Source organism: Ceratotherium simum, chromosome 8 (assembly GCF_057802395.1).
Source record: "Ceratotherium simum simum isolate JZ-2026a chromosome 8, ASM5780239v1, whole genome shotgun sequence".
Classification (NCBI taxonomy): domain Eukaryota; kingdom Metazoa; phylum Chordata; class Mammalia; order Perissodactyla; family Rhinocerotidae; genus Ceratotherium; species Ceratotherium simum.
In genome coordinates, this window is record NC_141907.1 from 40,617,791 (window position 1) to 40,631,598 (window position 13,808).

The window sequence follows — 13,808 nt, forward strand, 5'->3', positions numbered from 1 at the left end:
ACTCCAGATGGCCCCCATACTGCCCTTGACTTGCCAGTAGGTCAGGTGGGCAAGTCACCTCTATGTCTGTTTCCTCACCTGTGAAAAGAGGGAACTTGCGAGCTCACCTCTGAGATGGTGCAGCCCAACATTCTATTCCCTTTATTCTGCTTCTGGTTCTCTTGCCAAATTCTGTTCTAGTGCTGCACGTGTTAAGTGGAAAAAGACATGACTGGGGGCAGCCTTAGTCAAGGAAGGCTTAATGGAGGTGAGCTTTAAGCTGAGTCGAAAGCTGAGGCGGAGTTGTCAGGGAAAGAGGAAGGAGGGGAGACTTTTAAGGATGGGAGGCTGGCTGGGGGAAGTATGTTAGCTATTGCTGTTGAGCCATTTGTTTGTCAAGAGTCTTTTTTGTTTTTTAATGTAAATATCTTTGTAAGGAGCACTGTGTTAACTCATCGATATTTTCCCCTGAATTAGTTTATCCAAGAACAGCAAGGTGATCATCCACAAGGATCTGAGGGAATGCGACATTGGACAGGTAAGTTTTGATAATCAAAATAGGTCCTGAGTACAAGCATGTTTAGGGTATGAATTAGGCTGATCGCCTTGGGGTCTGTACTTTGCATGTGTGCTGCTGGGTGGCGGGGGTGGTTTTGTTCCAGCAGTGGGAGAGTGACTCAGGGAGGCAGAGGAGAGAGAAGTGTCTCCATTCATGATGCTGAAACGGCATGAGGCTCTTCCACACACAACTGGCCCCCTGCGCATCATCATTAAGTACGATAACCTCTTGGCGCCTGTCCTTCCCCTTCCAGTTTTTCAGATGACCCCCTGTGGCTTTCTTCAAGGATGTCATTTAAGCTCGTTTCAGTCTTCCTCAATCTTCTGCCTGTTGGGGAACAGTGAGGTTTGCCTTCACTTGCTAAGGATGGGCTTCATCCTGAAAATGGGAGCGGTCTGTCCAGAAGGGCTGTCCACCAGGCACCACCATGGGAGCCCTGGGCACCTGGAAGGGGAGCTGGAAGAGGGAGAGAAGGCTCACCAAGGGGAAGTGGGAGGAGGGGACGAGTGGCGCAGCTTTGATCCGTGTACAGTGGCAATCCTTTAAAACCGCATTGCCTGTAACAACACTCTGCTACTTTGGGCCCTACTCTTCCATACCCCAACGTGCAGTCCTGTTGCTAGATCCTCAGACCTGTTTAACAAGGAAGAGAATAAAGTTCCATCCCCTGGAATTGGGGGAACTGTGTTTCATGTTACCACTAAGGATGAACAGAGAAAACACAGGACATTTGCCCTGGCCCCCTAGAACTATGCTAGATGTGACTGCCTATTCGTGCTAGAAAAATAGCTACAGCTTCCACATTAAAGGACTTGGAGTTTGTGTTGGGGGAGGGGGAATAGGGTGGGCAAGCAGCCCTCTGTACAATGCTACACAAAGAAGCCATATAGCATAGTGAATAACAATACAGATCTGAAGCCAGTCTGCTTGGGTTTAATTCTCCCGGTTCTGCCACTTACTAGCTGTATGACCTTGGGCAAGTCACTTTACCTATATGTGCCTTAGTCTCCTCACCTGTAAAATGGGTTTAACAAAAGTTTCTACCTTTTGGGATTGTTGGGAGGATTCAGTGAGTTAATACCAGCACTAGAACAGTACCCAGTGCCAAGTGAGTGGTACTTAAGTGTTTGCTAATATTTGTGTTCCCCCATCTATTTTCTGTGAATTTGAAATGTTTCCCAAAGCTAAAGTTATATAAAATTTGAATGGAGACTTAAACAGACTAAGGTTGTGGTGCTAGAGCTTTGAAGCCGGAAAAAGTGATTGTGAGGTGGAAGGATGAAGAAAAAAATGGAAGCAGTTGTAGGGGGTCAAGGTCGGAGTTTCAGGATAAACTGAGCAGACCGTGGGGGTAGAGGCAGGACGGCTGGGAAGCCTGGAGCGCAGTGGGAGCTGATCAGGCCCTTGGGTTGGGGGATGAGAGGATCAAGCAATTAGATAAGAGAGAAGGCAAAGGGCAGCTGTGGGCAGAGTTGAGCTCAGAGTCTAGGTGTGGGTGGCTGCAGAAAAAGCGGTTTTGACTGCAACCCAGTTTGAAATTGGAGGTGAGCAAAATTTGGAAAGAGAAGTTTATTTTTGGCATCTCCTCTCCAAAGAGCTCTGCTCCTCTCCTGCTCTTCATCCAGTCCCTCCACATTGCCTTGAAAATGCCACCCAGCCCCCAAGCCAAGCCTTCCCTCCTCTCCCACTGCTCCACGGCCTGAAACTTCTCACCTCACCCACCAGTTCCCTAACAAAATTCCCATTATTTGAGCGTAGGCTCGGATGTCAGAGGAAAGCTGGCGGAGTGGAACTCACCTCTCACTAACAAAATTACTGATAGGCACTGACTAGTCCCTAAAGCGCCTGGATTTTAAAAAGGAAACCCTCGTAAACTCAAATGAATGTCTAATCTAGGAATTCTTAATTTAGGGGGTGATGGGGTGGGCATAGGTGCATTTCAGGCCTTTGACAGACAGTCATCGTTTTCAGTGATTCTTAAAGGGGCTTCTGACTCCCAAAATGTTAAGGGCATTTGTTTTAACCTATTATGGCTAAGACAGTATAACAAAGAAAAATGTAAGCATTCAGGTGAGTTGGAAGAAAATATTTTTCCATTGGGTAAATTAGTGATTTGTGTGTGTGTGTGCATGTGTGTGTGCCTGCATATGTGTGTGTGTGTGTGTGTGTGTGTCTTTCCAAATTGTTTTCTCTTTTGGAACCATATCTATTTTTTGATGCTTGGATTCATTGCTTTCTCCCACCAACATGGCTCCTGTAGTAGCTTCAACTGGGGGTTCAAGTGTGAGTGTTGGGAATTGTCGTGGGGCAGCTGAGGCAGGTATATCCAGGTTGCAGGGGCTGGAATCTGCTTAGTCATAGGTTTTTCACATCCTACATCCTCTTCCTTTGTAGAACAGGAAGTTCTTACTTCCATAACATGTTATCATCACCAAGGAAGTGAGCATATATTTTCCACAGCTCCCGTCCTCCTCTTCCCTCCCCCACTTCCTATTGCAGTCTGCCGTCTCCATCCACTCTCCCAGAATGCTTCACTTTGCCATAATGAGATGCTCGGCTGCTGTGCAGCCACCGACGTCTGGAGATGGATGGGGCCTTCTGTACTGCCCTGAGAGGGATGGTAAAAAGACGTTGTATTCATGGAAGCAGGCTAGAAAAGGCAAGGAGAAATGGAAAGCCTGACAACACACAGAAGCAATTGTCCAAGTAAAATGGTTATTCTTTCTGTCCATCCCCCACTAGCTGTAATAACTGAAGCAATGCTATATTTATGAAAGTCACTATAAAGGTCATGCATTGTTTAGATTCAATTGGAAAATTATACCTTCCGAGATCGAATTTAATGGCAACATCATCAGGACTTGATTAGCTCAATGCGAATAAGGTGAAAATACCCGATTCAGAGAAGAACATATGGTAATGAATGAACACATTTTTATTCAAATCCTCTGTTAAATCCCTAGGCAGGTGTGAGTTCGGTAAAATAAAAGGCCCTGGATAAAAAATAAAAGCGTCGGTTTGAACATCCTATAGTTGTGCGGGAGAAAAAGATCAGCAAAAAAAGGCTTATTAACGCTATCCGAATAGTCATGTGTCAAGAAATCTTGGAAATTAGAAATAGTTTTAAAAATAAATGAAATTCTCTCTGTATCTAGGAGAGGCAAAAAAATTCATTGTTAAATGAAATTTAAATCGAAACACTGATGTCAAATCTCAGTATAATTAGAAAATTCTTAGCTTTTCTAAGAGATCCCTAATATGGCTGCTTCATAAAGAAATAAACCAGGATTTTCTAGATATTTAGAAATACAGATTCATTTTTACTTGAAATAGTCCCAAGCATAAAAATTAGCCAACTGCACCTCACAAAATTGCATTAGGTTCACATGGCAATATGTGGCAGCATCACATAATGGGTGCTCATGAGTTCATTCCTGCTTCCCTCTCCTACTTTCTTTTTTTTTTTTCGTGAGGAAGATCAGCCCTGAGCTAACGTCCATGCTAATACTCTTCTTTTTGCTGAGGAAGACCGGCTCTGAGCTAACATCTATCACCTATCCTCCTCCTTTTTTTTTTTTTCTCTCCCCAAAGCCCCAGTAGATAGTTGTATGTCATAGTTGCACATCCTTCTAGTTGCTGTATGTGGGACACGGCTTTAGCATGGCCGGAGAAGCGGTGCGTTGGTGCGCACCCAGGATCCGAACCCGGGCTGCCAGCAGCGGAGTGCGCGCACTTAACCGCTAAGCCACGGAACCGGCCCTTCCCTCTCTTACTTTTATAAATGCTTTTACATATTTTATTTTTTTTAGCCCTTATTTATCCCTTGAAGGTATTACTCCTATTTTCATAGATAAAAGAACTGAGGCCCAGCCAAGTTTAATGCCTGTTCAAGTGTTTAAATAGTAGGGTTTGAGTCTTAATCTAGGCTGGCCCAAGGCTAATATTGAAAGACATTTTGCCTTTGCCTCTGGTATAGCAGATTGAAAATCTTTTATATCCGTAGCTGTGGCTCTCAGGGAAAAGTAATATTACTTCAAAGTGCAAGGAAGAGAAATTATGCATTATGGGAACACAATATGTGTCTCTACTCATGTAGAATCCCCTTGTAATTTTTTACAATCTTTTTGTGTAGGATGCTCTCTTTCTGTATTTATAGGAATTTCCTATATCCATTTGCACTTCAATGATCAATCAATTTTCATTAAACTAGTTTTAAACTAGCTCAAACTCCTGCTGGACTTTGAACACCGCAGTATTGATATTGGGTACTCATTTTTTTCTTTACTGCGTAAAGTCTCACATTTCAGTTCCAAACTAGGCACGTCCTGGAGATGGAGGTTTTTGTATGCTAACTCAGTGTTCACCGCGAACTCTAGAAGGGAGGGAGGAAGCTAAGTCAATAAAACAGAGTGACTGTGGAGTCAGAGACTGGCTTACAGGAAAAGCCAGATTTGGGATGACCAGCTGGATGTGAGGGGAAGAGTTTATTCAAGGATGTGATGAGTACTGGAGAGTGTCATGACAACAGCAGCTAACATTTATTGAGCATTACTGTGTGCCAGGTACTTTTAAGTGCTTCACTTGTATTTATTCATTCATTTATTCCTCACAACATACCTATGAAGTAGGTCCTATTATTTTCACCATTTTGCAGATGAGGAAACTAAGACACAGAGGCATGAAGTAATTTGTATTAAATGGTGGAGCCAATGGGATTTTAATCCAGGCCATCTGATCCAGAAAGCCTAAATTCTGCTTCAGAAAAAATGGTAACACTGCTCCCAAGGCTAAAATGCCCAGTGTAGAGTTGGTTCCAGAAAATTCCATCTAAGGTTTTTTATATTCAGGTACATGCTATAGCCCCAACGGAGGCTGATGAAAAAATGGAAGTCTCTTGAATGTGCATTATGAGCCCACATGACAGGAGCATATCAATTCTATGGAGTAACCTGTAGTAATTACAAAGAGGTTACTTTCTTGTGTTTAATAGTCAGTGTTCTGACCTGTAGGGTAAGATAGGCAGGAAAAAAGGAAGCCGAAAATGTCTACTTCTATGCTTTTTTCATTAACCTGATAATTGGGACCTGACTGTAGGCAGGTATTGAAAAATGAAACCAACATTTTTATTACCCTAGTAGCATCTGGCTATTTGCAAAACTGTCCTATGTGTACATGTGAAAAGCAACACATGTTACAGTGTCATTCTTATGTAAATAAACGCTTAAGAGCTGAAACTCTTCTCAATAACACAGGCCTCAATGGTTAAAAGGTTAATTCCGGTAGGCTGAAGAGGCCGCCCTCTGGCACTGACAGATCAGAGTAGAGAATTGATTGGATTCAGCAGAGCCTCCTTAGATACCCTGGATAAATAATCTCGTTAATAATATACCATGAAGTGGATAGTTGCTGTTGAAATAAGGTCAAAAGGTTAAAACAAATAAGAAAGATGTAGTAGTCTGGAAATAATCTCTCTGACTCATATTTTTCATAATATATATCTACAAAGGCAGCCTGAGTTATTCAACCTGAGCCTAGATATTCAACTCCACAAAGAGGCCAGGTTTCACTTTCTATCTTTTAAAAGCACATTCACATCCATATTATTGTGTCATTATAAATAAATCTCTTGGGTATATAGGGCATATATTAACCTGATTAAAAAGAGAGGGAACTGAAGCACAGCATGGGAACATTATAACACAGGGAGTTACTTAGGGGCACATTACTTATTCGCTGAGTGGCAAATTACTGGAGCGCTTTAAGCCTCAGTTAACTTATTGTAAAGTGGGGATAACAGTAGTACCCCACTGGGGTGGTGTGAGGGTAGGTAGAATAATTTACAAGCAAAGCACTATACGAGTAGTGCCTATCACATTGGAAGCACTGAAAAAAGTTGTCATCATTTGGGTCAGCAAACTGTCAGTTGGTTATGAGTTTGGAGAAATAAACTATCCTGACCTCTATGGATAGATTTACTTTTTGTTTGTTTGTTTCCATATCCTGGAAACCCACTTAGCTTGACTTTTTGTAACTAGTGGAGTTCTATATACTCTCTCACTGTAATCTGAGGCCGAATTAATTCCTCCCTGCCATGTTTTCGTTCTCATTCTCTTCAGATCTTACCAGGGGCACATTTATCTATTTGAGCAGGCCCAACTTTATTTCAGTCTTGAGGACTACGGCATTCTCCATTCTGTACCCCCAACCCCAACACATGCAGTAAAATTGTGCTATGGTAGGATCTGTGGAATTTGGGGAAAAGTTTTAAAATTTGATTAAAGAGCTCTGCTGTTCTTTCTTTCACTAGATTTTTCCACATCAAATTTTAATCTAGGCTTAGGGTATTTAAAATATATGTGGTTAAAATGAATATTGTACAACTAATAAAATAGAAAAATTCCAATTCAATTAAGTATCAGTTGACACAAGGTAACTTCCTTTAACATTACTTTAAAGCAGTAACCAGGTGAGGCAAAATGGCATAGAGACTGCATTCCCAAATATCTCTACCCATCACAGTCCCAAGACAATTATTAACTTTTTCTCTAAGGATTTGAATATAAATGCACAGAAGCATAACATTATTATCGCAGTAAACATCCCCTTAGAGATCAAGTTTTTTGGGAATGCTACCAATGAGAAAAAATTGAAATGTATTATATATTGAAAAAATTCCTCACTGAATTTCATAAAAAAGAAGGCGCTATTCCAGCCATGAAGTAGAATTTGTATTAGATTGATATAATACCTTTCAAATGGAAAGGGAGAGTAGTTTACCGATTTTTGGAATTTGAAGCTTTAATATTGGACAGTGTGGTTCAGGGGAAAAGACCTGGTCTAGGAGTTGGGAAACTTGAGTTTAGTTAATGCTTTGTTATTAACTAGCTCAGTGACTTGGACTAGACATTTAACCCTTTTGGACCTCAAGTCTCATACTCTTAAAATGAGGAAGTTGGATTTGATAATCTCCAGGGTTCCTTCCAGATCTAAAATTTCACATTACAGTCAACATTCAGTTCACTGTAAGAAACTGTAAACTAGTACCTACCATTTGAAAGCACTATACTGGGTGTTAGGGACATAAAGATAAATATAACAAGTTTCCTGCCATCAAAGCTTTATAATCTTGTGGATTATTAAAATGACAGGGTAATATTTGCAGAATATTATATAGTCATTTCATTATACCCGTTTTATTATTCATAAAACATGTGGGGCAGTGAGGCTTAGCAGACTAAGAATGAGCTTTGCTTCTCAATCTCCAGCCTGTAGCTGACCCACTACAAGGATCTGTGTAAATTACTCTCTAAGTCTGTTTTTTATTGGAAAATAATCATACTAACCCAACTGAAAGTGATGCTGAGAAATAACAAAGGTTGTACATTCTGTAAATTTTTATGGACATCATGTGCCATGATGGGTGCTAGGGGCAGAGCAGCTGGCAGGTCATCATGTAGCTTAACCATTACATACACTATTACAAAGTTTGCTGCAAATAAATCAATATGGCAAATGGCTACCTAAAACAAATTAATTGTGGGCTTATTTTAATTTAGAGGTGTCAAGAAGCAAGCCCATTTCTGTGTAAAATAACATGTGTCTCGGCCCTTGAAGTACCATGATAAGCAGTAAAAAAAAAAAAAAAAACTACAAACGTACAAATATTACATATACAAAATATTATGAACTTGTATAAACTATATATAATTTATTATTTCCTAAGTGTAGACTAGATTGAAAACATAAACGGGATGAAGAATGTAAGAGCAGCTTTTCTGCTCAGAGTAAGGACTGACATTCTTGCAATTAGATCTGCCCATCAAGGAAGGGCCTGAGAGTCCAGAGGTACCTACCCATCTCTGTGGGGCCTAGCTAAGGCTCTGCCAGGTGACAGGTCACCAATATGGATGAGATTCTTGTCTCGAGAAGGAACCTGAAGTGGATAAATTCAGGTTCAATTCTGAGATTCTATGATTAGGCAAAGCGATTCATAAATGTTTGAATGATAGAAATAAGATAAATATAAAATTATAAGGATGTAATTTATTAATGAGACATTAGGGATTAACAGGCTTGGAGTATATTACAACTGGAGTGGTGTGGGACAGAGGAACTGGTTTAATCCCATTCTTTCAAATATCTTATTTTTTATATAACATTTACCCCCGATTTGAAACCTAAATTTCGGAACCCTGAAACTCAAAAGCCTTGGTTGTAGAAATCTAAAACCAAAACGACTGATGTTTTGTTACCAGTTGTTTGTGGTGTCATCCATTCTCTGAGGCAGGATCTGTATAATGCTCTGGCTGCCGGCTGGGGCAGGGCTTTGGCATACAGGGAAGTGGTGTTACATGTGCTGCGGTTGGGGTAGGAGGGGGAGATCCTCCATTCATATCTCAAAATAGTATTCTGCTGCAATAATATGGTGAGTGCGATGAGCTGGTTTGAAACCACTGATAAAACTGGTTGGCAGTCATGAAAATGGTGCAAATTCTTGATTTAGGAAACTCAGTCGTCAGAATTCACCTAAATTTACGCCTTCCTCTGCCAAATAATAGACAATTTTGTTTTCTGGACGGCCTCTCAGCGCCAATGGCAGATTCTCTTAGCTTACGCTCGTTGTCCTTCGAGGGCTGGTGACCCGGCCCCTAGACTTGCCGACGTGCCACACTGAGCCAGAATCTCAGAGCGTGGCCCTGGATTTCCTGTATGTAGTCTGAGGCGGACAGATGTGTCTATGACGGACAATGCCTGTAGCATTCGAAGCCTTTAGAACAGCCCATTTGTAACGAAGGGACAAGAAGTGTGTTGACTCTGGAAAAGAAGTGCATTTCGAAAACGGGGAGAGAATGGATTCTTGTACAAGAAATGGGAATTTGTTCTTCACCAGAGGATTTGCTGGAAATGAAGACGCAGCAGTTCTTTATCCAGTTTCCAGCTGTAGGAAACAGCTAGCAAGAGAAGTCCCAGTCCAAGTTCGGCGCGAACTGGGCTCCTGCAGAGAGCCGCTCTGAGGCGTGCGAGACAAGCGGGAGGCCCCGCCGCGTCGCGCCAGGCGCGAGGGATGCGCTGACTCCCCGACTCCGTGCAGCGGGATCCAAGCTGCCCCAACCGCGCTTCCTCTCCTCGGTTCTTCGGGTAACACTTCGCGTGCTTTGTTTCAGACGCCGACCCATCTTTCTCGGTTGGTCTGCAGCTCCACCAATCCCGCCCGCGACAGGGCGGGGCTTTAGGGTCAAGGTGGACCAATTACCCTGCCTCGCCGCTACACGCGCTTTCGGACCCCCGGGGATGAGTGACAGCAACCGGGGCCAACCTGCTACTCAAGAGCGTGGCCTCCGCCAGGGGCGTTACGGGGACGAGGGGCCAGGACCAATCCTCTTAGACCTCAGGGGGCGGGGCCTCTTTGCCAGCTCCAGACCCGCGGTCTCTGCGCTCCTGTTGTCAAATGAGAGACGCGGCGGGGCGGCCCTTCAACCGAGGATCAGCCAATGGAGGAGGCGAGGTGGGCGGGCCGGGAGTGCCTGGCGGCGGGTCCTCAGCTCCGAGCCGAGGTGCGGCGAGCCGGTGGGGGGACCGCGAGGCAAGCGCGGGAGCCTGGGCGGCGAGCGGGCTGTGAGCTGCCCGAAAATGCACTCGGATGCCGCCGCTGTCAGTGAGTAACAGAGCTAGCGGGTCGGGGCCGGGCGGCTGCCAGCACTCTCCACTCGGCTCCCGCAGTCCCCGCCCCGCGCCTCCGGTCCCAAAACGCGCCGGGAGCCCCTGCCCGGGAGCCACCCCTTCCCCTCCCGGGGCCGGGGCGGGCGGTGACGCTGAGGGCGGCGCGGGGGGGGGGCGGGCCGTGGGGGGAAGGGGCCGGCCTGCCGGGGGAGGGCGGAGGTGAGGGGGGTGGGGACTGGCTGCATTTCAGTGTTGGGGGAAGGGGAGGCGGGACGTGCGATGAAGGGCCGGGACCGGAGTGTCCGGGGTGAATGGAGGTGGAGGCGGCGGCGGGCGCTAGCGGGCAGGGCCAGGGGGTGGCACCGGCACGGGGAGAGAGGGAGGGAGGGAGCCAGCGAGCGAGCGGGGCGCAGGGGTGAGGATTTCCTAGGGGCTGAGTGGTGCGGGCGGCTCGGTGAGAAAGGCGGGTGAGTGCGAGGGGAGCGCGGGGGCGGGGACAATGGGAAGAAGGGCTGGATGGCGGGGGTGGGGGAACAATGAGGTGGGGGAATGGGGGCAGCGGCCGAGCGGGGCAGGAGGGCGGGCAAGGAGATGAGGGCTGATGTAACGGGAGAGCGAGATGGTGGGAGGGGTTGGGGTGCGATGGGATAGTTGGGGAGTCCGGCGGGCAGAAGGGGCATGGGAAGGGTGGTGGGATAACTGGGAGTGGTGAGAGGGGGCAGACGTTGGGGTAATAGGATGGAGCAGGTGTTGGGAAGATAGGGTAATTGGGAGCAAGAGGAGAGAAAGGAGGGTTTGGGGTGATAGGATGGGGGCAGGGGTAGAGGAGGTGCGGTGCGGGTGAAGAGCTAGTTGGGAGGAAAGGGAGGTTGGGAGGGGCGGGGGCAGGGGGAGAACTGTCATGTCCAGATTAGGTCAGCGCGGGGCTGCCGGGGAAGGTGTCAGACTCTGTGTTTGTGGGAGGTGTCCCCGCTCCTCCCCCGATCAAGGCAGGGTCCCTGGAGGGGGGAGCCCTGATCTTCGGGATGCGGGGAGAGGAGTGGGCGGGGCTGAGGTGGAGGGGGGGAGGTGCCCCGAGGTTGGCGCTGGCTGCGGTTCCCCCCGAGCGGCGGGAAGCGAGGTTAGCGCTGGCGCGGGCTCCGGCTGCGGGACTGGGAGGCGGGGCAGGGGCGCGGGCTGCGGGTTTTCCGCGGTGGGAGCCGGAGGGGTCGGGCCCTGGAGGCCAGGTGTGGGGCTTTGTGCAGGGGAGGTGTCGGGGTCCCTGTCGGTCCGTGGATTTGGTAGTCTGTGACGCAGTTGTCTAATTTCTGGTCGTCAGGTGTGGAGGCTGGTGCCTCGGGACCCGCTTCCCTGCAGGGAGCGCCGGGCCAGAGGCCCCGCGCAGCGCCCCGCGGGGCGCGACCTCTCCCAGGCGTGCGGGAAGGGCGCTTTAGGGGTTTCCTTTAGGATCTGGCTCCAGTCGCCGGGTGTGAAGGGGAAAGGCGGTCCCGTGGATTTATGGGACTTGTAGTCCGGGCCGCGGTTGGGTTGGGTGCACGTGGGTAACTGTGGAAACGAGTCCCAGAATGCAGTGCGCCGCTCAGAGCCTCCCGGCTCTGCTACCTCGTGCTTTATGCCCGGCGGACCCGAGCGCGCTCTCTGGAGGCGCTCCTGTTCCCTGGGACTGGAGAGGTTTACGAGCCCCCTCCTTGTGTCAGCGGGTGGGGGAGAACCAAGCCCAGTGCAGTCCTTTCTCGCTTGAGTTCTTGAACCCCGAATCGATTCTTTCCCCCTGCATTTGGTGGCCTTCTTTGTAGAGTAAATGCTTAGTCTTGAACCATCTAGCACATAAGGTGTGGGGAAAACATTCAAGATGCAACACAATCTAAAGCAGCGTCTAGGATGGTGTATTGTGGATGCAAACACTAGGTTAAAAGGTTCGGTCTTATATAAGGACTTATCTGGGAACGCGGTGGAGACAAATGTAACCCTTGTGAAGTTAATATAAATTATGTTTGTATTTCGTGGGTTGTTTGGATTGCCCAGGGATAAAGGGACTTTTTGAAAAAAGATGGTCTTGAAATGAGTTGAGTGATGGAGGCGGCTTAATGAAATTTAGGGTGGAAATGAAAAAGCCAGCATGAAGATGAGTAAAGGGAATATAGGATGTCTTCAGTTTTCCAAGAAGCCTGTGACGCAAATGAGACTAGAGGAACATAAACTCAGTGGAGGACCTTAAGAGGTTTTCGTATTTTGTTTTTAGGTGTGGTCTATAATTCTTTCTCTCTGCCTCTTTAATATTAGAGACCGTCCTGTCAGTCTGTAGACCCCCCAACATCGCATCCTTTGCTGGTCCCCTTTACCAGTTATATGCGATGACTCCAAAATCTGTAATGTAGAGGGCCATAAGATTAGCTCAGAGATGACGTTATTTTTCTGTGATATGTAAGGGATTATGAAAGTATTGGTAGTATAGTCACTAGAAGAATATTATAGGGGCTGGCCCCGTGGCTTAGCGGTTAAGTGCGTGCGCTCTGCTGCTGGCGGCCCGGGTTCGGATCCTGGGCGCGCACCGACACACCGCTTCTCCAGCCATGCTGAGGCCGTGTCCCACATGCAGTAACTAGAAGGATGTGCAGCGATGACATACAACTATCTACTGGGGCTTTGGGGGAAAAAAATAAATAAATAAAATTAAAAAAAAAAAAAAAAAAAGAATATTATAATGACTCTAATGATAGAAATTTTACCAAGAAGTCCTAAGATTTGGAAACTTTCTAGTATGGTTACAAATATACGGAACTTGCATACCTGATTGAATGATGGTTCTTTTGGTAATAGCTGAGAAATTGGGCAATGTGTGGCTTTTTTGGGAAATGATTTATATCTCTCTTCTATTTTACTTAAGCTTGTGGTGAAATATCCCGGAAACCATTTGTGATATGTAAATATGTACTATGGACATGTTTTTTAAAATGTGCATTTAATCCTGGAATTTGCTGTTGTAAAGGGTAAAGTGTATGAGGTTGAACACAGGACTTGTAATTGTCATCAAGCTGGTGTTTTTAAAGAAAATATTAGGCTAGTCATTTCTTTCCCTTTTTCTTTTTTCTGTTACATCCCAAAGGGCTCTTTACACATACACAGCACCCCCCTCCCCCACCCGTATGTTCCTCTTTGATTTTTGGCCTTTGGGGAAGTCCTTGATTTTCTTGTGAACTTAGTTAGCTATGCATTTAAACAGATGTTTCTTACACTTTACCTAGATTTTTTTGAGTCTTATATTGGGAAGGATTTTTAGGTTATCTTGGCTATAACAATGTCAGAAAAGAAAGTCTCCCGCATTTTCTCTACCTTAGAGGACTTCTGTACATTTACTGTTTTCCTCTATTCCTGCCTCCAAGAAATGCCCCTACTAACACTTGATCACATTTTTTCAAATGTTATTTATCATTATATCCTTTCCTGTTTTCATCTTTAGCTGTTCCCAGTAACTCTTATAAGCTTATTGCTTTCTTCCTGACTATTAATACATGTTTGAATTATTCTCATCCCAATAATAATAGTCTTGTTAACTCAGCAGTATAAAAATCAGCCTGTCAGAAACTGACCTCATGATGACCTCTGTTGT

General features: G+C 45.8%; 1 protein-coding gene across 1 annotated transcript in view; it reads left to right on the plus strand.

Annotated features, from left to right (window-relative positions):
* Positions 1-10,049: 10,049 nt before the first annotated feature.
* The window catches only part of DCUN1D4 (defective in cullin neddylation 1 domain containing 4), a 72,404-nt gene continuing 68,645 nt past the window's right edge, over positions 10,050-13,808 (plus strand). The window contains exon 1 of the mRNA XM_087434303.1: positions 10,050-10,193. Coding sequence (XP_087290429.1) covers positions 10,169-10,193 — 25 coding nt within the window. The 5' untranslated portion in view covers positions 10,050-10,168. The remainder of the gene's footprint in view (positions 10,194-13,808) is intronic.